Source organism: Mus caroli, unplaced genomic scaffold, assembly GCF_978045245.1.
Source record: "Mus caroli unplaced genomic scaffold, Mus_caroli_1 scaffold_16, whole genome shotgun sequence".
Classification (NCBI taxonomy): Eukaryota; Metazoa; Chordata; class Mammalia; order Rodentia; family Muridae; genus Mus; species Mus caroli.
The window spans coordinates 24061907-24085846 of NW_028227271.1; the positions used below are offsets into that span (position 1 = coordinate 24061907).

A 23940-nucleotide genomic window follows, 5' to 3' on the forward strand; every position below is an offset into this window, starting at 1 on the left:
GATCTGGCGCCCTCTCCTGGAGTGTCTGAAGGCAGCTACAGTGTACTTACATATAATAAATAAATCTAAAAAAAAAAAAAAAAAAAAAAACGAATAGGTATTTGTAATTGCATAAACGAATTATTAAAATATTTACAATGAGCCAGACACAGCAGCACACTCCTTTAATCCCAGCAGTCAGGAGGTAGAGGTAGACAGACCTCCTGGAGTTCAAAGCCAACCTAGTCTAAGTATCAAGTATCAGACCAGCTACTGATAACCGAGTTTGATCTTTACGATCCACACAGTGGAAGGAAAGGACCAGCTCCCAAACGGTGTCCTCTGATCTCCACGTGGGCTCTAAGGCACCTCCTCCCTAGTAAATATATAAATGTTTAGAAAAAAAAAATCTGTTTGGGCTGGGGATATAGCCTAGTTAGCACAGTGCTTGCTTGGCTTGCACAGGGCCCTGGATCCTCTCTCCTGTAGAGTATAAGACAGGAGTGCAGGCATATGCTTGTGATCCTAGCACTTAGGACGTGGAGGCTGTATCAGAAAGGTAGATGGCTTAGCTGGCAAAGCACTTATTACTTAAATATGAGGACCGGAGTTTGGATTCACAGCATGAATGCAAAGTAAGAGCTTGGTACTGGATAGGTGTAGACAGGAGGACCCTTGGAGCTCTTCCAGTATTGACCAGCTAATCTTAGCTGAACTGGTGAACTCCAGAATCAGCCAGAGACCCTGTCTCGAGAAAATAAGGGAGGGCTGGCGAGATGGCTCATTGGGTGGAGGGGCTTGCTGCACAAACTTGGCTGAGTTCAATCTTCTAAACCCAAGAGAAGGTGGAAGGGAAGAACAGACAAGACAAAACTATCCTCCATTAGCACACGTACATCATACACACAGACACATACACACAGTCCAAGGTCACTACAGCTCTGTATCGAATTTGAGGACAACCTTGGATACATGCAACTTTGTCTTGGAAAAAAACAAAAACAAACACAAGTTAACCAAACAAGAGAGAGATGGTAAACAAGCTGAAGCCACACTCGACTCGGGATGTCAAAGAAACACAGTGACACAGCCCACTGGTGAGTTGACTCTTCACTTTATTACTATGTCACCAGAAGTCACCACCTTCACTTGGTCACCACAGATGGATGGATGTCATAGAGGAGGATGCCTCAGAGCCACTGGGTCCACTGGAGAGGCTTAACCAGGTGGGGGAGGGGCTAGAGCAGGGCCCAAAGTTGGGGGCCGCTCTTCACCGCACACACGCACACGCACACACACTCACAGATATATTGTGGAGCCTTATATTATACATCTTATATATAGAAAATATATATATTTATACTATACACAGGCAGTAACGCTGCGGGAGGAACCAGGGCACCCAGATAAGAGCTGTGGGCACCAGGGGGCAGAAGTTATCAGGTCAGGGGTAGCACTGGGAGACAGCTAGCCCAGTTCATCCTCCATAAACTCTGGGGACTCCTGCTCATAACCTTTAGGGGTCAAAGGATTTATGGGTCAAAGGTTAGAGGTGTCCCAGGGTGACAAGTGGGAGCTCTTGCTTACATGGGAAAAGCCTGGGACACCAAGTCTTTGAAAATCAAGAATCATTACGGACAGATGGAGTAGAGACTGGTGTCAGTCCTCTGGAAATAAGCCCCTTGATTGCTACATCCTAGGCGGATTGGGTGCCGCCCAGGCAAGATGGCCTGTGGACTGCGCAGGACATGTCATCTCAGAAGGCAGAAGGTGGGGCTCCCAATCTCACTCTGTACATGACCGTGGATGAAATAGGATTCTCTCAAAGGATCCCTGCAGCTCTAAACTCGCATGGAACCCATGTTCCCCCAGACCTTCTTTTGTGCTTGACAGGGAAAAGGGAACCCCAGTTCCATAGGGCATGGCTGTGGGGGACCCTCTCCAAAGAGAATGTGGGAGGAAAGCAGGGTCCGTGGAGAGGGGAAGGAAAGCCAGGGTGCTGCCGGCCTTGGGTCCTCCACGGACTATGCTATGTCCGTGGGGGTGTGATCTCTCTTAAACTACTGAGTCAGAAGCCTGGATCTTACTCAAATCCTGCTCGGACCACTCACCCACCATCTGATATCACTACCATGATGGTGGCATGCATGGGACGAGGGGAGATGCTCACGTCCCGCCTCCTGGTCCCGTAAACATCTCCAGCTTGAGCACTAGGAAGAGTCTATGAGAGATGCCCAAGGCTGGGCAGAGTTTAACCAGCACCCTACCCTCTGCCTGACATCCCCTGCGGCCTGTTGCTGTCCAGGGAGAAACAGATGGGCAGTCCTTGGGTGTTTAGTACCCACAGGCAGGGAAGGCTTGGGGCTGTGAGTAGCAAAGACTTTTCGTGGCTTAGGGTGGCACTGCAAAACTCCCATAGCCAGTCTCTCCTATGGTCACTATCCACCATCCCCAAGCCGTCCCTACTTGAGCCACCTGGTCGGCTGTACACAGAGCCCCTTCCCAGGTGTGGAAAATGGAAGTCAGCAACAGCCAGCTGTCACTCAGCTGCCTGGGGCTCTCTCCCAACACTGTGAACCCCTAGCAAACGTGGAGACCCCCAGTCTGGATCCAACGCTAACTCTCTGTGCTCCTGGTTCTGGAAACTTCCCGAGGACTCAGAAGGGTCTGCTTCCCTTCCTGGTTCCCCCTTCTGCTCAAGAGGAGCTGCGGGGCTGCTTCTAGGCCTCTGACACCCTTGTCCCCTCCCTGACTCTTCCTCAGGCCCGTGCTCACACAACGTTTCCCACCGTAATGGACCCTGTGCCTGTATGTGTTTCACAGGCTCCTATAGGACAGGGACCACAGTCACCCTTGGTGACATCACACTAACACGGGTACCAGAAGAGTAAGTCTGCCCGACAGATCCCAGTAGGGCATGGGGTGAGGTGGTGGGGACACTCAATTGTTAAAGGGCACACACAGGAGGACAGCACAGACAACCTCCCTCTGCGTTCCCTCTGTCACAGGGAGGGAAGCACCAGGTATGAAAATGCCTCCTTGTTGTCCTCTTAGTCCCCGCCCACTTTCCCTTCTGTCTTTGCTGCAACCACCAAACCACTATTCTCTTTCCAGTGGCTGGAAGTCTCTCTGCAGCATCTCACTCCTGCGTCATTTGGGGTCATGTGACCTATGGCTGTGGCACTCATCTTGACCCTATAGTTGAAAGCTCCCCCCACTGCTCCAGCCGGGAACCTTTGCTGACCCAAACAAGCAAAGAGAGGACAGTGTCCTAGGTGACACAAGGGGTGGGGCCACTTGCTGGGTGGGTGGAGCCAATACATTTAGGAAGCAAGGTCATCTCTACCACTTACTCACTGGGACCCTGGGTCAGTGTCCACTACCTCCTGGCCTCCTGTCTACCCAGCCATGAGCAAAGGGCTCAGTGAGCCCTCCAAGAGCCAGGGATGGCCACCACTCCTTTGGGAAACTGCAAAGGGTGGCTGGCATACCCCAAAGGAGTTCCCTGCAGGCCATGTTGAGCACGGAGCAACACAAAGGGACAAGGGTAGGTTGAGGGAGCCCACTAGGAGAAGACCAACACGGAGGAAGGGACCTGCATGAGGAAAGAAAGCAGCTGAGGCAGGGGAGGCCCTCGCTTTGAGGCAGATCACAGGGGTCTCACTGGACTCATGTCTTGAAGCGCTGCTCTGCCCCGACCCCCAACCCCCTCATCAAACTCGAGTAATGCTGAGTGGCAGAGCAGCGGTGCAGGACCAGGAAGTAAAGAAGACTGGCAGGAGCTCTATCTGGCCCATCTTAATTTGGCCCCATCAACAGCCCTGATTCAATGACCTTGAACAAAGTGTCTTGACCCGTCAGACCTCGGTTTCCTCAACCATAAAATGGAGATAACCCTGGCCATCCCAGGAGGACTGATGTCTATCAAGGATTCTGGGAAGGACAGCCCACATCCTGTGACTGAGCACACTCACCATGTGGCTGAGCCCCTTGTAGGCAAACTTCCCAGTATCTGTCTGTCCCACCTTTCCTGTGTCTGGAAAAGGGCCTCCTCAGCCCCCCTTCCCCTCTCCCTTTCTCTCTTACTCTCCAGCTAAACAAAGCCTGGCATTCAGTAGGTGCTCAGTGAACCTACTGAATTCAAGGACACAATGAATGACTGTAACCCCTGGGCCCCACCTGTAGACCCCTGCTGGGCACACACTTGCACACATATGTGGACACACCCCACCACTCCCCATCCCAGCTGGACACACACATTTGTGGACACATCCCATCACTCCCCACCCCAGCTGGACACACACTTTGAACACACATGTGGACACACCCCACCACTCCCCACCCCAGCTGGACACACACTTGCACACATATGTGGACACACACCACTACTCCCCACCCCTGCTGGACACACACTTGCACACATATGTTGACACTCCCCACCCCAGCTGCACTGGGCTTCAGTGGAGTCACTTGGAGGCTGAGCATGTGCTAGGCAGAGTCACCTGGGAGGGAGCAGGATGCTTGGGAGGGGAGCTAGGATGGAAGGGCAGGGGCAGGGTAGGCGGTCACCATCACCACCATTGGGGGGCGGGGGGCTCAGTAGCCCTGCGACTGGTAGCCCTGGGGCTCAGCATCAAAGGTGTTGGCTGGATGCTGGTAGGTGCCACCCATGCCAGCAGGGTCCGACCCAGCGTTGGGCTCCACGTAGGGTGCATAAGGCATGCTGGAGTCCTGGCTGGGGTCCATGTAGTCCTGGGAGAAGAGGGCCGAGTCGGCGCCAATCTGGTACCGCTGGAAGGCTAGCACAGCCTGGCCCGCCTGGGATAGGGGTAAGTAGGGACAGGGGGCAGGTGGGAGGGACGGTTAAGGGAGAGACAGACAAGAGTATTGAGTTAGTAGAGGTTAGTTGACAGGATGCAGAGGGTTACAGACGTTCAAAGCACCGAGCTTGACCAAGGGGAAGGACTGTTCACACGACCACCCCTCAGGAGGTCTGGGACCATATCAGCCATCTATCAGGAGCCTTAGAAGTTACCTGCCCCATATGTCCCAAGGCAAGACCACTCCACTGTGGAGGGTTGATATGGCCCAAAGACACACAGCCTGCTCCCAAACTGTGTCCTCACGGATGTTTTGTGAAACGGGAGAAAAGGTTGCCTAGAACAGAGAACTCTTCATAGCTTCTAAAAGCCGCCATCTTTCTGTTTCTCTTGTAGCTAGGCACATTCACGTGGCTAACTCCCAGCCAATGAGATACAGCCATGTTCTTTGTCCCACCCCCTGATCTAATGACTGGAAAGCAGATGTGCTAGCTAGCTGGAACTCTAGTTGCTTAAACACAGCAGGGTGCAGGATGGGTAAGAGATGGGGACAGTAGAAGCCGGGATCACTGAGAACACCTACAGCCACTATGCAAGCCCTACACCATCTCTCCAGACTTGGAATTTGTTATTATTTGGAATGGAAATCACTGGTCACTAAAGCTAATTCTAGCTGAAACACTTGGGTCAAAAACTAAACAGTAAAACGTGTTTCAGGACCACAGGACTCATCAGATCCTTGACTGTTCACTACATACTGGGTCCTGTTTCTCTCAGCATACAGTCTGGGAAAGGTCTGACTGCAGCCACGTACAGAGAGGGGACAAGGGAGCTGACCTCGGGGACCTAAAAAGCATTATCAGATCAGAGAAAGCTTTCCCCACCCCCTGCCAGCCTACCCTCCTAGGTCATGGCTGGAAAGATGAAGGCAGACAGGAGAGGGGACCCATGGCAAAGAGTGTTGAAATTCAGCCCCAATGATGGGGCCCTAGCCTGTGACAGACTAAGGAGTGATCAGAACTCTCTGGGGCTGGGGTGAGAGGGCAGAAAGCAAACAGAATGGTGGCTTGAGAGGTATGGAGACCAGGCCCTCCCTCCCTCCCAGACTTCATGATGCCCACCCACACAGAGGTAGGAGGGTAGGGAGAACAGTGACTTCCACAGACGCTTTCAGGGAGAGAGAGCGCCAGTTAGAGCAGTGGTTCTCAACCTGTGGGTCTCGACCCCTCTGAGGGCTCACATGTCAGATATCTGCAATCTGACTCATCACAATAACAGAATTACAATTATGTCGCAGCAATGAAATAACTTTACAGTTGGGAGTCATCACAGCGTGAGGCACTGCATTGAAGGGTTGCAGCATTGGGAAGGCTGAGAACCACTGACCTAGGGGCAATTACAACTATGTCTGTGGCTTGTCTCCTTCCTGCCCCTGTGTCAATGCCTACTGTGGTCAGCCAGTCCAAGAGGCCACATACAGGAAAAGAGGACCTGGCCCAGCAGAGCTGTAAGAGGGCTGCTGAAGATCCCTGTCTGTTCAGTGTTCTGGGACCTGCACTCGATGCGGCATCTCACCAGGCAGCAGGCTGTCTGTATGTGCATGCCTCCAATGTCAGCAGGCTTACTCTGCATTCAGCTACAGCAAGGCAGAGGCAGTGTTCTGGGGTCCACGTGTGCCCACTACATCCTCCACCTCTGCAGGGAGCACAAACATAGGTGCGTGCTGCCCAGGATCTGGAAGCCAGTCTTCTGGCAGAACAAGTATTTACTGTAAGACCCATTCTCCAAGCAGGGCTTATGGAGATGCCTCACTCAAGGAATGAATGAATGAATGAATGGACAGCAGAACTGACATTTATTGAGCATCTCTGTGCCAAGCCCTGTCCTGGCCCTTGCTCAACTGCCTGAAGTCATTGATCCATTATCAGTCAGGCTAGGAAAATTGACTAAGATTCAGGGTGGTGCAAGAATTTGCTCTCAGTCACATGGCATGGGAAAACTGAGCCAGGCCACAGATCCTCCAACACTCCAGGCTAGCCCTCTGTAGGAAGTCAGCCTAGGGAGACACCAAGCTGGTCCTTCACACCATGTCTGTAGCACAGCCCCTTCCTGGAGGCACTTCAGACCTTTTGGGAGGGGGAGGGGTTTGGTGAGACAGGGTTTCTTTGTGTAGCCCTGGCTGTCCTGGAACTCACTCTTTAGACCAGGCTGGCCTCGAACTCAGAAAGCAGCCTACCTCTGCCTCCTGAGTGCTGGTATTAAAGGCGTGGGCCACCACCACCCAGCAGTTCAGACCTTTTAACAGCCCACCCCACTTTGTGGAAGGTTGGCTGTTGTTCCCTTCCCCAGCCAATAGGCTCCTGGGGCCAGGGCCCTGTCTAATCCACGCAGGCACAAAATAGCTGCTCAATAAACGTTTACTGAAGGAACGAACACAAAGAATAAACGAAGGAAGTGATGCTGCATGAGCTAGCCAATGGCGAGCCATAGCTGACTCCCCCAGCCAGCCTCCTCCTGTCCTAGTGATCAAACATCTCCAACACTGGGCCCTCCTGAGGTGTAGACTCCCTGTCCTTCAGGGACTACGGTTGTGCTGAGGCAGGGAACAGTGTGTTGTATTCTTCCTGGAAGGTAAGCTCCTTGAATCTGCGTACGGCCAGGGCTGCTGTCAGGCTCTGCCAGAGAGAGCAGGGGTGAGGTCGCTGAGAAAGCGGAAGGGCAGAGCTGCCTCAGGAAGGGCTGGCAGTGGGCAGCAGCACCAAGCTATTAGGTGTTTGCCCTCAATCCAATTGCTATGTTCCTGTCAGTGGCACCGTCTTAGCCAGGGGCAGGAATAGGGGAAGTCCTACTTTTTAGGGTACCTTCTTCCCAAATGAGATCCCTTGAGGCCACTTTGATCTTTCTGCCCAGTCCTGAAGGTATCAAGAGCTCTACGGTGACCATGGCTGGCTTCTGGGACCTGAACCACCAAAACTCTTAGTTCCTAATACTGAGAGGTATAGAGTGCCCCCAGAAGATGGCTGTTAGGGTCCACAAAAAGAAAAAGGGCTGGAGAGACGGCTCAATGGTTAAGACTCTCTAGAGGTCCTGAGTTCAATCAATTTCCAGCGACCACATGGTGGCTCGCAACCATCTATAATGGGATCCGATGCCCTCTTCTGGCGTGTCTGAGGGCAGCAACTCACATACATAAAATAAATAAATCTTTAAAGTCACCCAGGTAGAGTGAGGAGAGGGAGGACTGACTGTGTGCAGGCCAAGGGGGTCCCTTGAAGAACTTACAACAGAGTAACAGAACGGGGAAGAGGGAAGGGGGCATGTTGACACGCCAACCTCTCTCGACTGGAGGGAGACTAGCAAGGGAGGAAATGCATGTGACCTAGAGAGGCTGGCATTGCTGTGGCACAGGAAGCCCTTGAGACCTTCGGCTAGCCCTGAAAAGGACAGGCTCCAGCATGCTGGACCCCTAGATAACGCATTCCTCCATATTTTTTTGCTTTGTTTGTTTGTTGGTTTGGTTTGGTTTGGTTTGGTTTGGTTTGGTTTGGTTTTTGAGACAGGGTCTCCCCGTGTAGCCCTGGAGCTCATTCTATAGACCAGGACGGCCTCAAACTCAGAGATCAGCCAGCCTCTGTCTCCCAGTGTTGAGATTAAAGGTGAATGCCACCATGCCAGACCTAAAAATAAAATTCCTTAAAAAGACAAAAAAATAAATAAGTACATTGAGAAGTTACTGAGCCCCGGTTTCCTTGTTTGGAAAGCAGAGCCAATAGGAAGCTTTCTCCTGGAGTGGGGAGACCCCAAGAGTGAAGATTCTGTCCATGAAAGGGAAGCACAAAGGTGTGCTGTGTGCTTAGAGGCTAAGACAGGAGATTCTTGAGCTCATGAACTATCTGGGCTATGTGGTGATGTTCAAGCCACATCCTTTTTTTTTTTTTTTTTTTGTTTTTGTTTTTTCGAGACCGGGTTTCTCTGTATAGTCCTGGCTGTCCTGGAACTCACTTTGTAGACCAGGCTGGCCTCGAACTCAGAAATCCGCCTGCCTCTGCCTCCCGAGTGCTGGGATTAAAGGTGTGCGCCACCACGCCCGGCTCAAGCCACATCCTTAGGAAAGTGTTCCACATCAAGCCAAGGGGCTGCCTCGCTCTGGGAGGCTGCAGGTGGCCCTGGAGCAAGTTCCCTCCGGGAAGCCAGGCTTAGCCCATCTACTCCATGGGACACAGCCTGAGGTTCGGCTGGAACAAGTGGGGACTCTACAGGACCTGTACTCACCCACGTGAAAATGGAGAAGAAGGAGAAGGCGATGGCAGCCCGGGCTGCATCCGTCCCTTCGTTCAGAGGGTTGTCCTTGGGCTTGGAGACTTGCCACTGGTTGGCCAGGAAGCAGAAACCCACGAACCAGAAGAAGGCCCAGAAGGCTGGGGTGCCCAAGGCCAGGCCAGATGTCAACGACACACAAGGAGAAGGGGGAGAAAACAGGGCACCAAGGAACAGGGGGACAGTTCAAGAGCATGTTCCCATGCTCCCTGACCCCCAAATAATGAGCTAGGGGTTGGAGTAGAGGGAGGGAGCCGAGAAAAGACACAGATTGGGAAGGACACAGAGCTGGGGTCTCGGGAGACCACAGAGAGGGCCGGGAGTACAGGGAAGAAGGTACTGAGGGGAGGAGGCAGCCATACCGGGCGGGGCATCTCTAAACACTGCCATCTCCCTGGCTTGGTCAGGCAGGCTAGTGGCTTCTGCATGGGGCAGGAGGCAGGGACCCTGCTCAGACCTCTAGAGAACTGGCGGGGAGGGGACAGTTGGGACAGGACAATAGAGGATTCATGATCCGAGGCCTGGACCCCTCCTCCCCACTTTCCACTTGTGTGCAGCCTCCAGAAGCTGCCCTAAATGGAGCCCCTCTGAAGCTGAGCTGTGTGGGCTGGGTAGGGGGGCAAGATTTTCTGTGGATGCCCATGGTCTACCAGAGCTGTCTAGGATAGAGTGGGCATGTACCAGCCTGTCCCTAAGAGGAGCTTCTGGGGAATGTTCATTTAGTCCTAGCTCGCTCTAGAAGGTCAAAGGGACCGCAGGCCCAGAAACAGGGGCCCTCAGTCCTAATGATGCTCAGGCTGATTCTGGGACTCCCAAGGATGGGAGACCGTCAAAGGGTGGCATCCTTCCCAGGACCAATGGAAGGGGGCAGCTCCAGTCTTCCCAGGGAGGGGTGTAGAAGACTCCCTCCCCTCCCCAACCACAGCCCCTAGTCAGTCACCTACACTTCAGGGGAGGGTGGAGGAGAGAGAGCTCTCCTGTTAGACACACTGTTAAAGGGCACCCCAAAGTCGGCTCACCCGAGACACCGATGTCAGACAGCACAGCCTTCTTGCGGTCCTTGACACTGCTGATCTGCGGGAAGTACACATCGAGCGCCAGGTAGAGCAGGCAGGTGAGGAAGGCCAGCACGCCCACAGTCACGCCGTAGCTGCAGGCATTGGGGTTGCGGTTGTAGATGCAGAACTCCTCCTCCTCCTCTGGGTTGTTGAGGTAGCCCTCGTTCACGATAGAGCCGAAGACCACGATGGAGAAGACCTGCAAGGATAGGAGCAGGTGTGAGCAGCGCTCCCCGACTCACTGTGAACACGAGGCAGGTTAGGTATGAAGCAGAAGATGCAGAGAGGAAAAGGCCACTTGCCTGAGGTCACACAGCACAGGGAACATCAACTACTTCCTAACACTGCTGCAAGGACTTAAGGGCATGTGACTGAACAGGCAGACTCTCCTACCACCTGACACCAAGGGTGGATGGGCCCACTGTGGGTGGCGCCATCCCCTCGGCTGGTGGCCTTGGGTTCTATAAGAAAGAAAGCTGAGCAAGCCAGGGGAAGTAAGCCAGTAAAGAACATCCCTTCATGGCCTCTGCATCAGCTCCTGCTTCCTGACCTGCTCGAGTTCCAGTCCTGACTTCCTTTGGTGATGAACAGCAATGTGGAAGTGTAAGCCGAATAAACCCTTTCCTCCCCAACTTGCTTCTTGGTCATGATGTTTGTGCAGGAATAGAAACCCTGACTAAGACAAATTGGTACCAGCATAGTAGGGTATTCCTGACCATGTTTTGGGGAGGACTGTGGAAGGACTTTGGAACTTTTTGCTAAAAGAGCCATTCAGTGGTAAGAGCTCTATGGAATATTGTGTAGGAGCTTGGAAGATAATGTTGAGAACAGTGCAGATGGTGGAGGCCTGGCTTGTGAAATCTCAGAGGGAAGATTAAAGACTTATCAGGGCCATTGATGCTTTGCTTGTGAAGATTCTGTGGTTCTGGTTAGCTGGGGCTGAAGAACCAGCTGTGATTAACAAGATACCAGAACTACTAAACCAATCCTTTGCATTACTGGGACTATTGATGCTGGTTAGCTGGAGCTAAGAAATTAGCAGTAATTAAGAAGAGACCAGCTGGGCTGGTGAGATGGCTCAGTGGGTAAGAGCACCCGACTGCTCTTCCGAAGGTCCAGAGTTCAAATCCCAGCAACCACATGGTGGCTCACAACCATCTGTAATGAGATCTGACTCCCTCTTCTGGAGTGTCTGAAGACAGCTACAATGTACTTACATATAATAAATAAATCTTAAAAAAAAAAAAAAAAAAGAGACCAGCATCACTGGGGTGAAATCTTCTGGGAAGTTTTTTCTGAGAGCACAGAGGCTGTGTTCCAGAGATAGCCAAAGTCGTATCTTGTGCTGTGGCTGGAGTTGGTACTGTTACACAGTCAACCAGGTGGTACTGATTTTGAAATGAAGGGGTCATGATGAGCAGTTGAGGCTCGGCACTGTGAGAGGCCAAGGAAGGCCATTGGTGAAGGTGCAGCCTCAGTTTCAATTGATGGTGCAGGACTGAAGGGGTCATGCAAAGGAGTTGAGGTTTGGCACCATGAAGAGAACCTATGAGAGGCTATTGGTAAAGCCAAGTTACAGTGGAAGAGAGCAGTGTTTTGGAGATGCCAGTACCATGAGATGACCACCAAGAACAGCAGCAGCAGCAGTGGAGTACAGACATCTGAAGCCTAGAAGAAAAGGTGTGTGCTACAAAGAGCAGAGTCAGAGAAGTGACCCAAGCCCTTGGAGGAGCCCAGAAGATGATGAGTGGGTCCCAGATATTGAACAGTTAGAGTTTGATTTTGCTTTTGATTGTGACTGTGCCCTGATATTTTTCTCTCTTGAAGTAAGAAGGTATTTTAGTGGAGGCCACAGTTAAGAGACTTTGAATTTTAAAAGATATTGGATATTTTAAAGGGATTGAACTTTTAATATGTAAAGACTGTGAGACTTTTAGATTTCGGGGATGAATAAGAAAGTAAGAGTTGAGGCTTAATACTGATGTGTTTGTGTGTCAAGTTGACAAGGAGTCAATTGTACTGGCTGGATTTGTGTGTCAACTTGACACAGGCTGGAGTTATCACAGAGAAAGGAGCTTTAGTTGGGGAAGTGCCTCCATGAGACCCAGCTGTGGGGCATTTTCTTGGTTGGTGATCAAGCAGGGAGGGCCCACTGTGGGTGGTGCCATTCTGGACTGGGAGTCTTAGGTTCTATAAGAAAGAAAGCTGAGTCTGGCCGTGGTGGCGCACGCCTTTAATCCCAGCACTTGGGAGGCAGAGGCAGGTGGATTTCTGAGTTCGAGGCCAGCCTGGTTTACAGAGTGAGTTCCAGGACAGCCAGGGCTACACAGAGAAACCCTGTCTCGAAAAACCAAAAAATTAAAAAAAAAATTTTTTTAAATAAAAAAAACAAATAAACAAAAAGAAAGCTGAGCGAGCCAGGGGAGGCAAGCCAGTAAGTAACATCCCTCCATGGCCTCTGCATCAGCTCCTGCTTCCTGACCTGCTTGAGTTCCTGTCCTGACTTCCTTTGGTGATGAACAGCAATATGGAAGTGTAAGCTGAATAAACCCTTTCCTCTCCAACTTGCTTCTTGGTCATGGTGTTTGTGCAGGAATAGAAACCTTGACTAAGACAGGTCCCAAAGCTGGTGTGGAACTCAGGTCTGATCCGGTCCTCTGGGTCAACTTCCACAGTTCCTGACATCTGCCCAGCTCCGTATTGTGTTCCTCCTGAATGGCCTAGGCTGTTCTGTCTGGTGTCTCAGCCCACAAGCTCCATCCTACCTCAAGGGAACGAAATGACAAGTCAGAAACTGGAAGGGGCAACAATCCCTCCAAGTGTGTCCCATGGGCCATTCTGTAAGTTGTAGCTAAGCTAACCCTGTTCACTTCAGCTGGATGGGCAGCTGGCTCAGGCTGTGGTGACCCTGCCTCCTGATGGTCACACCCCACAATGGCTGGAGCAAGTGATCTGTTTCTAAAAGACAATGTGGTTAAAAAAAACATGTCTGGGCAGTGGCGGTGCATACCTTTAATCTGAGCACCTGGGGGAGTGGGGGTGGGAGGGCAGAGTCAGACAGAGCTCTTAGGCAGAGGCAGCCAGGGCTACACCGAGAAACTCTGTCTCGGAAAAAAAAAAAAATGTCTGGACTCACGAGGCCCCACCCTTTTTCTGAGGAGCTACAGGTGGCCAGTGGCTGCTAGGGCAGCCATCTTCCTCATCGTGCAGGGCTGGTGAACTGTGCTTGCCCCTACTGTGCTCATACAAGCAACTTTAAATGCAAAGACACAGGGCTATAGAGACATCTCAGGGGTTAAGGGCTTGCTACTCTTCCAGAGGACCTGGTACAGTTTCCACCTGTAATTCCATCTCCCGGGGATCTGACGCCCTCTTCTGGCTTCTGTGGGCACTGCACACACACAGTACTGACACAATGTGCACATACATACACATAAATAAAGCATAATCAAAGACATGAAGGTAAGAGCTTGTTGGGAACGGGGGGGGGGGTGGCGCTTGGGGGTCGTCAGGAGAAGGAAGATGAAGGGATAACTGGGAAAAATACGGTCAAAGTACACTCTATTAACGTGACATTATGTAAGCAGTGAGGGATTGCTTCTGGCTCCCAGTTCACTCACTCTCTTGTCTCCTGTCCCTGCCTGCTCTCTTGGAAGCCAACTGCTGTGTTTCTGCACCATAGAAACCCACACAGCAAGGAGCAGAGAGAAGTCTCTGGCTGGCAGTCTGAAGGGAACCGAAGGCCGCCATCAGCAGCCTATGGAATGGGGGTGGACTGGAACTCAACCAGCACCGTTTTTAGTAAACTTGAAATGGATGCATCCGGAGTAGAGCCATCACATGAGACCACTGCGCTCGCTGGCCGATACAGCGGCTTTAGCCTGTGAGAGACTTGGAGGCAATGGCGCCCACCTAAGCAGATTTCTGACCCACAACAACTGAGATGACACATGACAGCTGTTTTAAGGCCATAATTTAGGGACAATTTATTACTAACTAATATATATCAGTATCATCAGCATTCTGTAGAGGAGGTGCCGGTGATAATTAATAACTGGTAAGTGACAGAAATGGGGTCCAAACCCAGGGCACCTGCCTGTCATTGTCATGCTTCCTTCCTGGATGGAGAAAGGTCAGAACTCAGAGAGACTGAAAAAGGCTTGTGTGGCCTGAGGTGAGCTGGAAGCGGAAGCTGGGGGAATTGCTGTTGCCCATTCCCACTCGATGTTGCTTTACATATGTGTGTGTACGAATGTGTGCATGTACACGTGTGTGTGTGTGTGCACACATGTATGTATGTATAGGCCAGAAATCAATGTCAGGTCTTCCTCTGGTCCTCTCTGCCTTACTCTTAGAGAGAGGACCTTTCACTAAACTTGGAGCTCAGGGGTTCAGTTAGACTGTCTGGCCGGTGAGCCCCAGAGATCCTCCTGCCTCCCACTATTGCTACAGACTCAAGCCACCGTGCCCAACTCTCAGGTGAATACTGGGGACTGAACTCAGGTCCTCATGCCTGCAGAGCAAAAACCTACCAACTGAGATGTCTCCTCAGCAACAACTTTCCACTTATTTAAAACTGTATTTTAGCAGAGCGTGGTGGCATGCAGGGTGTGGTGGCGCACGCCTTTAATCCCAGCACTCGGGAGGCAGAGGCAGGCGGATTTCTGAGTTCGAGGCCAGACTGGTCTACAAAGTGAGTTCCAGGACAGCCAGGGCTATACAGAGAAATCCTGTCTCGAAAAACCACAAAAAAAAAAAAAAAAAAAAAAAAAAAACTGTATTTTATGTGCAGTGATAATCTGTGCACCGCAGTGTGCAGAACCCATAGAGGCCAGAAGAGGGCATCAGATCTCCCTGTGAGCCACCATGTGGGTGCTGAGAGTGGAAGCTTTGCCCTCTGGCAGAGCATTTAGTGCTTTTAACTGATGCCCCCCCCCCTTCATCTTTCTATAAAGAACTGTCACTTCAGTATCAGCCTGGCATGCTCACAGCTGATACCCAGAGGATTAAAGAAACCGAGATACAGACAATGAAGGAAATCCAAGAACCATTCACACTGTTTTCTTGTCTTCTTATGTGTCACATGACAGTGGTCCGATTTAGCTATGGCCTCATGACTGCCTCGTGACATCCCCGAGGCCCCGGGGCCTGTGATGTTTGAATTTCTATTAAGTGCCTGCACTTTACACGACGCGGAAGGGTGCAGAGCCAAGCAACAGAAGGAAGACAGGCACAGGCACTCGGGGGAATTATGCAAGCTTTTCCTGAGGAAAAATGAGAGCGAGCTTGAGGCCACAGGTTCCGGACACTGAAGGAAGATTAAGCAAAGCCCACAGCCCTTTACACGGTGGATCCTGACCCAGCCATTAAGGGAAGAACTGAAATATGCAATGAGACTAGACACAAGGGCTGGGGGGCGGGAGGGGGGCGGGAGCAGGGGCGGGGAGGGGCGGGGGAGGGGTGAGGGAGGGCAGAGGCAGAGATGTGCTGAGCACACAAGACATCCTGAGTCTTATCTCTGGTGCCCAACCTAGACACAAGGTCACATATTATGTGTTTTGTTTTGTTTTGTTTTTCTTTCTCCTTTCCTCCTTTCCTTCTGACAGGTCTAGCTCACTATGTAGAACCAGACTGGCCTTGAACTTTGAGACCCACTTGCCTCTGCCTCGAGTGCTGATTAAAGGCTTGTGCCACCATGCCACATACTTGATGTGATTTCTTCTACTGGCTGCTTTTACCACAGGCAAAACAGTGGCAGAGCAGAGCAGAAGGCAGGGGATGAGGGGGGTCGCCTGATGGGCAGGGAAGGAGATCTTTGGAAATGCGAGGCCAGCCCGGTCTAAACAGCAAGCTCCAAGATACTCAGGCCTACATAGTGAGATCCTATCTTGATTTAGGAAGAAAGGAGGGAAGGGCGAGAGGGAGGGAGGGAGGGAGGGAGGAAGGAAGGAAGGAAGGAAGGAAGGAAGGAAGGAAGGAAAGAAGGAAGGAAGGGGCTAGGTTTTTGGTGAGCCACAGGACACCACAGACCTGTCCATACAGGATATTCGGGCTCACTGGCTCATGAAACCCAGCAGGTAATTTAGACTGGCTCACTGACAGAAAAGGAAAACTGAGACTCACAAGGTAACCAGCCTCCAGAGGAGGGCCTGAAGTAACGGAGCAGGGGACCAGGTGGTGAGAGAGAGAGAGAGAGAGAGAGAGAGAGAGAGAGAAAGGCTAGCAGGTAGCCTTGCTGTACCTTGTAGCATCAATATGATGGCTAAGCAACACTGGTGCTCAGGGGAACAGGAGGGGAGTGGCCTACAATAGGGTTTCAAAGACTAAGTCAGGGGCTCCAGAGCTACCCACACCCCAGGCAGGCAGGGCAGGCGCTGAGGGGCAGCAGCCTAGACCAAGTGCTACCAGTCTCTGCACACTGCCATCTACATCTGGCAGGTGCAACAACCCAAGGTGTCTAACAGCAAATGGCCAGGTCCTCTATGTCACCTGATGCCACAAAGAATGGAAGCCTTTTGACTAGATAGATTTCAGAAAGACCTGCTATGGGCTGGAGAGTTGGCTCAGTGGTTAAGAAAGCACCGACTGCTCTTCCGAAGGTCCTGAGTTCAAATCCCAGCAACCACATGGTGGCTCACAACCATCCATTATGAGATCTGACTCCCTCTTTTGGGGTGTCTGAAGACAGCTACAGTGTACTCACATATAATAATAAATAAATTTTTTTTTTTTAAAAGGAAAAGCCTGCTACAATCAAATCTGAGGTTTGTTGTGTACTGGACAATGAATGTTCTTCTAGAAAAAGCATCTTCTGGTGAGATGGCCCGGGGGATAAAAGCGCTTGCAGCACAAGCTTGGCGACCTGAGTTCGACTCTCAGGACCCACATAAAGGTCAAAGGAGAGAAACAGCTCCGCAAAATTGTCTTTGACTTCCACCTGTGCACGGTGGCACACTCGTGCGCGCACAGGCGCACGCACATACACACAGGGGAGGTAGTTCATTGGTAGGTCAGGTGCTAACCATCCTGGTACTTCAAAACAAAACAATACCAGCTTCTCCACATGAGGTTTGCACCCCAGAGCAGGGAGTAAGAGAAAGTTCCTTTCAGATTGCTTCCCTTCCCTGGAGGCTACAGGCAAGGAGGAGCCAGGCCAGAGTACTCTTTTGAGCAACGCTGCCTAGGAGGTGCATGCTTCCTGTGGCCAGAAAATAGCACTGCTGCAGGTACTAACACAAAAGTGGGCCCCACTTCTCAAAAAGCAAGGAAAATGGCCTCCAAGGCTGGGAGAAGGAGCTGGGAGGGGAAGCAGGCGGGCAGAAACCTGCGCCTTGGGGAAAGCTGAAGAGGAACCATCAAGATTGGGTCTCTAGGGTAAGCCAAGCAGGGAGTCCTTGGAGAGGCCAGGAAAAATGTGCTGGAGACATGCATCCCCAGGAGGGTGAGGTACAAGATCATAACACTCTCAGAAGGACAGAAATGGGAAGCCTGTGGCTCCACAGCGGCGGTGGCAGGCTCCAGCTCTGGTCAGGCACTCACCCAGGCTGTGGGCTTCTTGGTGCCTGCAACCTTGTAGAAATGGGCATTGAGTGCAGTAAGACCTTCCTGTGGGGAGTGACCCTGTGGGGTACAAGTCTGGTCTGAGAACCCCTGCAGGGCGTTGGGTCTTTAGCTATGCAGTTTCACCTGTCTGGACCCACACTCAAGGGGAACAAAACAGCCCAGGGCTTCCAATGTACTTTGAGGAATGAATGTGTGCCTGCCAGGCCCAGGTGGGGACGACCCAAGTGAGCCTCAGAGAGATGTTGGATTGATGCATAAGGGGAATGGATGCTTAGGCTGACAGCAGGAAGGTCAAGATGGTCAGGGGAGGATCCTAAGGTCAGGCCCTTTGAGATGGGCTAATAAGAAGCCGGCTCTGCAGGGATCTGAGGCACACATAATCCAGGCAGAGGAATGGAAGCAGAGAGGCTGCTGTGGACCAAGGATGCAGTGGAGGTGTGGGAATAGCTGAAGCCATCAACACAGGCTGATGGACTGTAGGGTGGCCATTGTCTTCGGGCACAGTAAGCACAGGAGTCTGAACAAGCTGGGTGACAAAACCTGGCTCTGAGTCACAGAACTCTTCTCACCGGTCCCGTTACCTCTAATGTGTCACCACCCTACAGATGGAAGGTCACGTTTGGGGTTCCTCTCTCTACAATCTGGATACATCCTGAGTTTCTAGGTATAGAGGCCGCCCCATTCACTCTGGGGGCTCTGCTCTCCTTCAGCTATGAGCTTCCTCCCTTCCTTTCCCTGTCCTAGGCCTCTTTCCAGGCCTTCTTCCTTGGAGACTGTTCCTAGTACAGGTCACACTTCAAACTCCGTGACAGGTGCAGGAAGAGCACACAAACCTCAGGGGTGTGACCTTGTCACAAACACAGATCCGCACTGCATTGGAGGTGTCTTTCTAGAGGTCAGTATTTTATTCATTTAACAGCAACTCCTGAGCACTTCATATGTATATCTTCACCACAATCACAAGGCAGGCAAGGTCCCTGTTCACACTGAAGGAGACAGATATGTACCAAAGTTCTGAAGTGCACCGGGAAGAAGCACTAAATAGTATAAGAGAAGACAGACTGGGTGGACAGGGGGGACCTCTGAAGAAGTGACCACTTAGCCAGGCTGCAGTCAGGTCCCTAAACCCATCAGATATCTGAAAAACGGCCCTAGGGTGCAAATGAGTTCAGTGTGTGGCAGGAGATGAAGGAAGCAGATGCGGAGCCCAAAGACATCTGGGAATTAAGGTCACCAAGACAAGCAAAGGCTGGGCCCCTGGCCTCTAAGGTCAGGGTGGTTCCAGGAATCAATGCAGACTCAGAAGAGGTTCAGTAAGCAACCTGACCTAACCTGTGTTTGCAAAGAATGGGGCCGGACAGCTGCAAGTCCCTGCAGTGTCAAGGCTGAACAGAGCCAGGGAGTTCAGACTGCAGCAGAGGTGTGGCCTGCAGAATTTGCCCAGATCCCATACAGCAAAGAATATAGAACCAGAGTGCAGACTTGATCATCAGGGAGAGAGGTGTGCACCTGAAAGCACCATACCCCTGCAAGGGACAGGAGCCGACAGATAGACAAACTGTCTCCAAGGACCTACAACCAGTCTCTGGAGGTTTCCAAAGCCCCCTACAGGACTTCTCGCTGGCAGCAATGATCTAGTTTCTTACCCAAGTGGGAACCCCCTAGAGCAGGGGACAGGGCCTCAGGTGCTCAGCCTCTCATAGATGTGGAGAGAGGAAGGGCCCACGGTGTGAACTGATGTGTGCTGACCCACCAAACACACTCACTCCCGTCTGAGGATTGGGACTGGGAGGCTGAGGGGGAGCCAGCACGGGTATGCCAGGCTCTCTGAATCCAAAGCTGGTGCCCTGTGCCAGGCAGCCTCCCTGGGTAGCTCCTTAAGGCCAGATCTGCAGAGACTGCAGGCAACATATGGAGTAGCGAAAGCAGATACCAGAGAACCGGAAACTAAACCAGAAGGAAACTCTATATGGATCCAGCAGTGGCCAGGACACTGGGGAAAAATACATTGCGGTTGTTGGCTGGGCTGTGGGGAAAAGAAAAACGGTCTCACAGACACAGCAGAGCACCCAGACAGCAGGACACGACCCAAGGGGGCCACCTGAGGGCAGCGGGCTCAAGAGGAATCTCCTTCTCCACGCTAGCTTAAGAAAATGGTGGGGAGGGCTGGGGAGGGCTCAGCAGGTAGAGGTGCTTGTTACCAAAGCCTGGCATCCTGAGTTCTGTCCCAGGTTCCACACGGGGTAGAAGGGGAAAACCGAAAGCTATCCTCTGACAGCTGTGTGCTGTGGCAGGCACCCCTAAATAAACACAATAATAAAACAGAAGGGAAAAGCCCAGCTGAACAGCCTCCGCCATGGTTTCCACCCGATTCTGAATTCATCCATCCTGTCTTTAGAAACAGAGCCCAGACCAGATGGTGCTTGGTGTAGACCCACGGCCAACTCAGAAGCGAGCCAGAGGAAAGATCAGATTGGAGAAGAATTCCAGGATTCTGGGCTGCTAAATTCAGAGGTGCAGAGAGAATCAGACATTCCGGAAGTCCTGAGCCTCCGGGACCCCTGTACCCTGGTCAGCTATGGGGAGGGGAGGGATAGCACAGCCGCAGGGTGCTGGAAAATTCTGCACACACGCTGCTCCCCCTTTAGAATGTAGTTTCCTTCCCTTTTTTCCATGTAACAGGATCGAGGCAATGCCTTCTCTGTTAGGATGTGGTGAGTGACCCCCAACAATCTTGTGGACACCTCCTTCTTGGTGGTTCTCCCTACCCTGATCTCACAAGCTAGGATGTTTAAGGTTTGTCTCCCATGAAACCCTGTACCAGCCTGCAGCCCTGGGAAGCCGAAGCCAACAGAAGTACCCCACAGACTTGACCATTAACTCACCCATACATCATCCCAACAAAGCAACAAAGCATGGCCCCAGCCTGCCCTTCCATAGCACTCCAAGTCCTAGCAAACTGCTTCCAAAGGGGGGCAGATCCCAGACCTCAGTTCCAGGGAACCAGGACCGCCCCCATGCAATCTGCCCGCCCGTCTTCTAACGGACCAAATGATCAGTGTACAAGGAAGACAGAGCCAGGAGTTCTGGGCTGGGGCCAGCTCCAGAGCTCTAAGAGCAGCTCCCCTCCCAGTCCCATCCCTCAGCCAGCTCAGGACAGCCACTCCAGAAGCCCTGGGTATGCCATGTGTGTGCAGGTGCCCAAGGGGGTTTAGAGATGACGTCAGATCCCTGGAACTGGAGCTAGAGGCAGGTGTAGTGAGCCGCCTAACAAAGTGGGTGCTGGGAACTGAACTTGGTGAGCAGCAAGTACTTTTGTTTTGTTTTGTTTTGTTTTGTTTTGTTTTGTTTTGTTGAGACAGGGTTTCTCTGTGTAGCCCTGGCTGTCCTGGATCTCACTCTGTAGGCCAGGCTGGCCTCGATCTCAGAAATCCGCCTGCCTCTGCCTCCCGAGTGCTGGAAAGGTGTGCACCACCACGCCCGGCTCAAGCACCTTCTTTTTGCAACTGGGTCTTAGGTAAGTCTGGTGCTTGCTTATGTACCCCAGTCTGCCTTGAACTCACGACAGCCCCCTGACTCAACCTCCTGGTGTAGTGCCACCACACTAGTCTGGAAAGGAATTTAGATAAATGCCAGGCTTATCCAAATTAGCTGTAGACACACACACACACACACACACACACACACACAAAGGGTCCCATCTACCTACCAGATCTCAAACCTGGGCTGGACCTCACCCCCAATATGGCCATCTGGCCTCTCACTTCAGCTTCTCTACATAACTCTGTAACACTTCATGCTACCACCTTGGATCCAGGCCACCTCCGCCAATCTTCAGGCAATGGGAGCAGTCACAACAGCCACCCTCTTTAAACCAAGGACATGTTAGTGAGTCCCCTACTGAACTGGCACTCAGTTACCCCCCCCCCCCCCGAAGTGAAATCACCATAGCCCCTCCCCTCTTCTCTGGCTCCTTAGCAAGCTCAACCTCCCAAAGCAATGGAACCTCAAGGCCTTTGCCCTTGGCTGTCCCTTGGTCCAGGATACTGATCTTTCCCCCAGATCTTCCCAGGGAGGCTGGCTCTGCTGCATCCAAGCAGCCGCAGGAACCACGTGGCCACAGGAAGCCCTCCAGACAGGACTTTCAGATCCAGGACAGCTTCCAATCAGCATCCCCCATAACACAGTTACATAAGTTGTTCCCTATAGCTCAACTGTGGGGTTCAGGCTCCCCAGACCCAGCAGGAAGGTCAGGAGAAACCTGGAGGGGAGCAGGAGCCAGTCTGACAGGCACAGGCAGTGCAGAGTTCAAGGAAAGAACTTCTCAGCATCCCTAGCCCGGAATACCTTGCACACACCCCATGGAAGTGCCCCCTCTCTAAACCTATTATGAGCTGGACCTGGCTGAGATCAGCATCTGGCCTGAAGTAGGCTCCCCCCTAGCCCCTATCCTGCCTCCAGGGTCCCGACAGGAAACCATACTGAGATGAGTCAGGCTGCCAAGGGCCCTACTACAGACAGGTCCACAGCCGACAAGATCATGTGAGGGAAGCAGAGAAGACAGCTCAGGGACGCGTGACAGCTTCAAGCAGCGGCTCATCTGCCTGGAGAGCCTGGGCCTCTTCTTCCTGTAGCCTTGGATGTGGCCATTGGGGATTATGTGATAATCTTCCCACAGACTGCCCTCACATGGTTTGGGGGTGTGGGGAGGGTGGCTGGTTGGGCAGGCACAGAGACTAGGTCTCCTTGGGTGCCGAGATGCTACAAACTTCCCTTCCTGAGGCCATGCAAACATGCCCCCCCCCCAAGCCTCACCAGGAAGGAGAACCCAGAGGACTGCCTTGACTGGCCAGCGCCCCTCAATCAGTGGTGCCACCTCTGCCCCTTTTGAAAGAAGAAAGCAAGGTGCAGTTACCACCTGAAGACGTGTCCAAGTGTCCGAGCCTATTACAGCTGGATCTAAGTACCCAGCCCACCCAGCGAGGCAGGTGGGCATTGGTGAATCCACCTCAGAGATGGACAGAGTTCTCCCCTCAGCTGCTGCCTCTCTCCTTGTTCAGATGATGCTGGCACCTAAGCCTGATACCGCCTTTTTCCTAGCCCCGGCTCCCTCTTGGAGACAAAAATGCAAGAGGTTGCAGCTTTGCCAACTCTCAGTTATCTGGCCATCTACAAGGGCAGTGAGGAATCAGGAGCAAGCTGGGGAACCCAGGAGGGCTTCACAGGGGAGGTGACAGTTCTGGTAAAACAAAGGGGCAGAGTAGAAGTCCCACATCACATACCCACAGTGTGGAGCCCTCCCGAGAAACCAGCCATCACCCAGGGCTGGGGCGTCTGGTAGATTCCCTGCCTCCTTGCATCAGCTCCTTCTGCCTGGCTGGTCCTTATCCTGCTAAGTCAGGGTACACACCTCTGGCTGTCTCTTCACTTACCATCACCATTATTTTTACTGGATCCTGGATCATATTTCCCTCATTAGTGTGAATGCCTTCATTGCCTGGAGCAGGTATGCAGAACACACTCAGGGTATAGGTTAAATGAGAGGACAGAGTCTCCACATCCTATGCCTCTGAATTTACTGTAAGGGCATGCATGCAGAGGCCCACACTGCCAGCCAGGCACCGTGGAGATCCATTTATAACAATCAGCCACTGGACTTGGCAACGTGAAGGTCAATGGATGAACCTGACCAGAGGGAGAAGTGAGGTAGGAGCAAGGGAGCCTGCTGAGTGCTGTACTAGACTGAGCACACTCCGCCCTACAAGGGACCAGGGAAATGGGGAGGGAGCGGCTTCCTATGGTGAAGAGGGGAAAGGGCTAAGAGCAGAGAGGGGAACCTGGGGCAGGGGTGGAGGGTGGAGTGGGGGATGGGAAGAAGGCGAAGGAGTGAAACACCAGATGCAGACACAGGAACTTGAGCATGTGAGAGGAGCCTGGGCCACCAAGTAGGGAGCTGGCCCACAAGGGGCAGCGTGCAGCTGTCAGTTGGGGAGTAGGACTGGATTTACCTCAGCTACAGCAGGTGTGCCAGAGCAGGGACCCAAGGTGTGGTTCAGAGGTCCAGGTACAGGGTCATAAGACAGACAAAGAGGGCTGAGGAGAACTGGGCATGGATGAGGGTGCACACACATAGCCCGGGGTGTGGATGGTAGCCCTGGCTGTGTCAGATAAGGAAGAGACTATAGAGGAAGGGGAGCCACGCT

The 23940-nt window shown here is 52.3% G+C and overlaps 1 protein-coding gene across 2 annotated transcripts in view; it reads right to left on the reverse strand.

Annotated features, from left to right (window-relative positions):
- Positions 1–1077: 1077 nt before the first annotated feature.
- Syngr1 (synaptogyrin 1) overlaps positions 1078–23940 on the reverse strand; it is a 28920-nt gene continuing 6057 nt past the window's right edge. The window contains exons 2-4 of one of the 2 annotated variants that reach the window (XM_021182962.3): positions 10136–10373; positions 9072–9217; positions 1078–4797 (exon numbers count right to left, since the gene is read on the reverse strand). In XM_021182962.3, the coding sequence (XP_021038621.1) occupies positions 4576–4797; positions 9072–9217; positions 10136–10373 (606 nt within the window). In that variant the 3' untranslated portion in view covers positions 1078–4575. Of the gene's footprint in view, positions 4798–7200; positions 7475–9071; positions 9218–10135; positions 10374–23940 lie in introns of those variants that run through there. The other variant, XM_021182963.3, reaches the window with a different exon arrangement.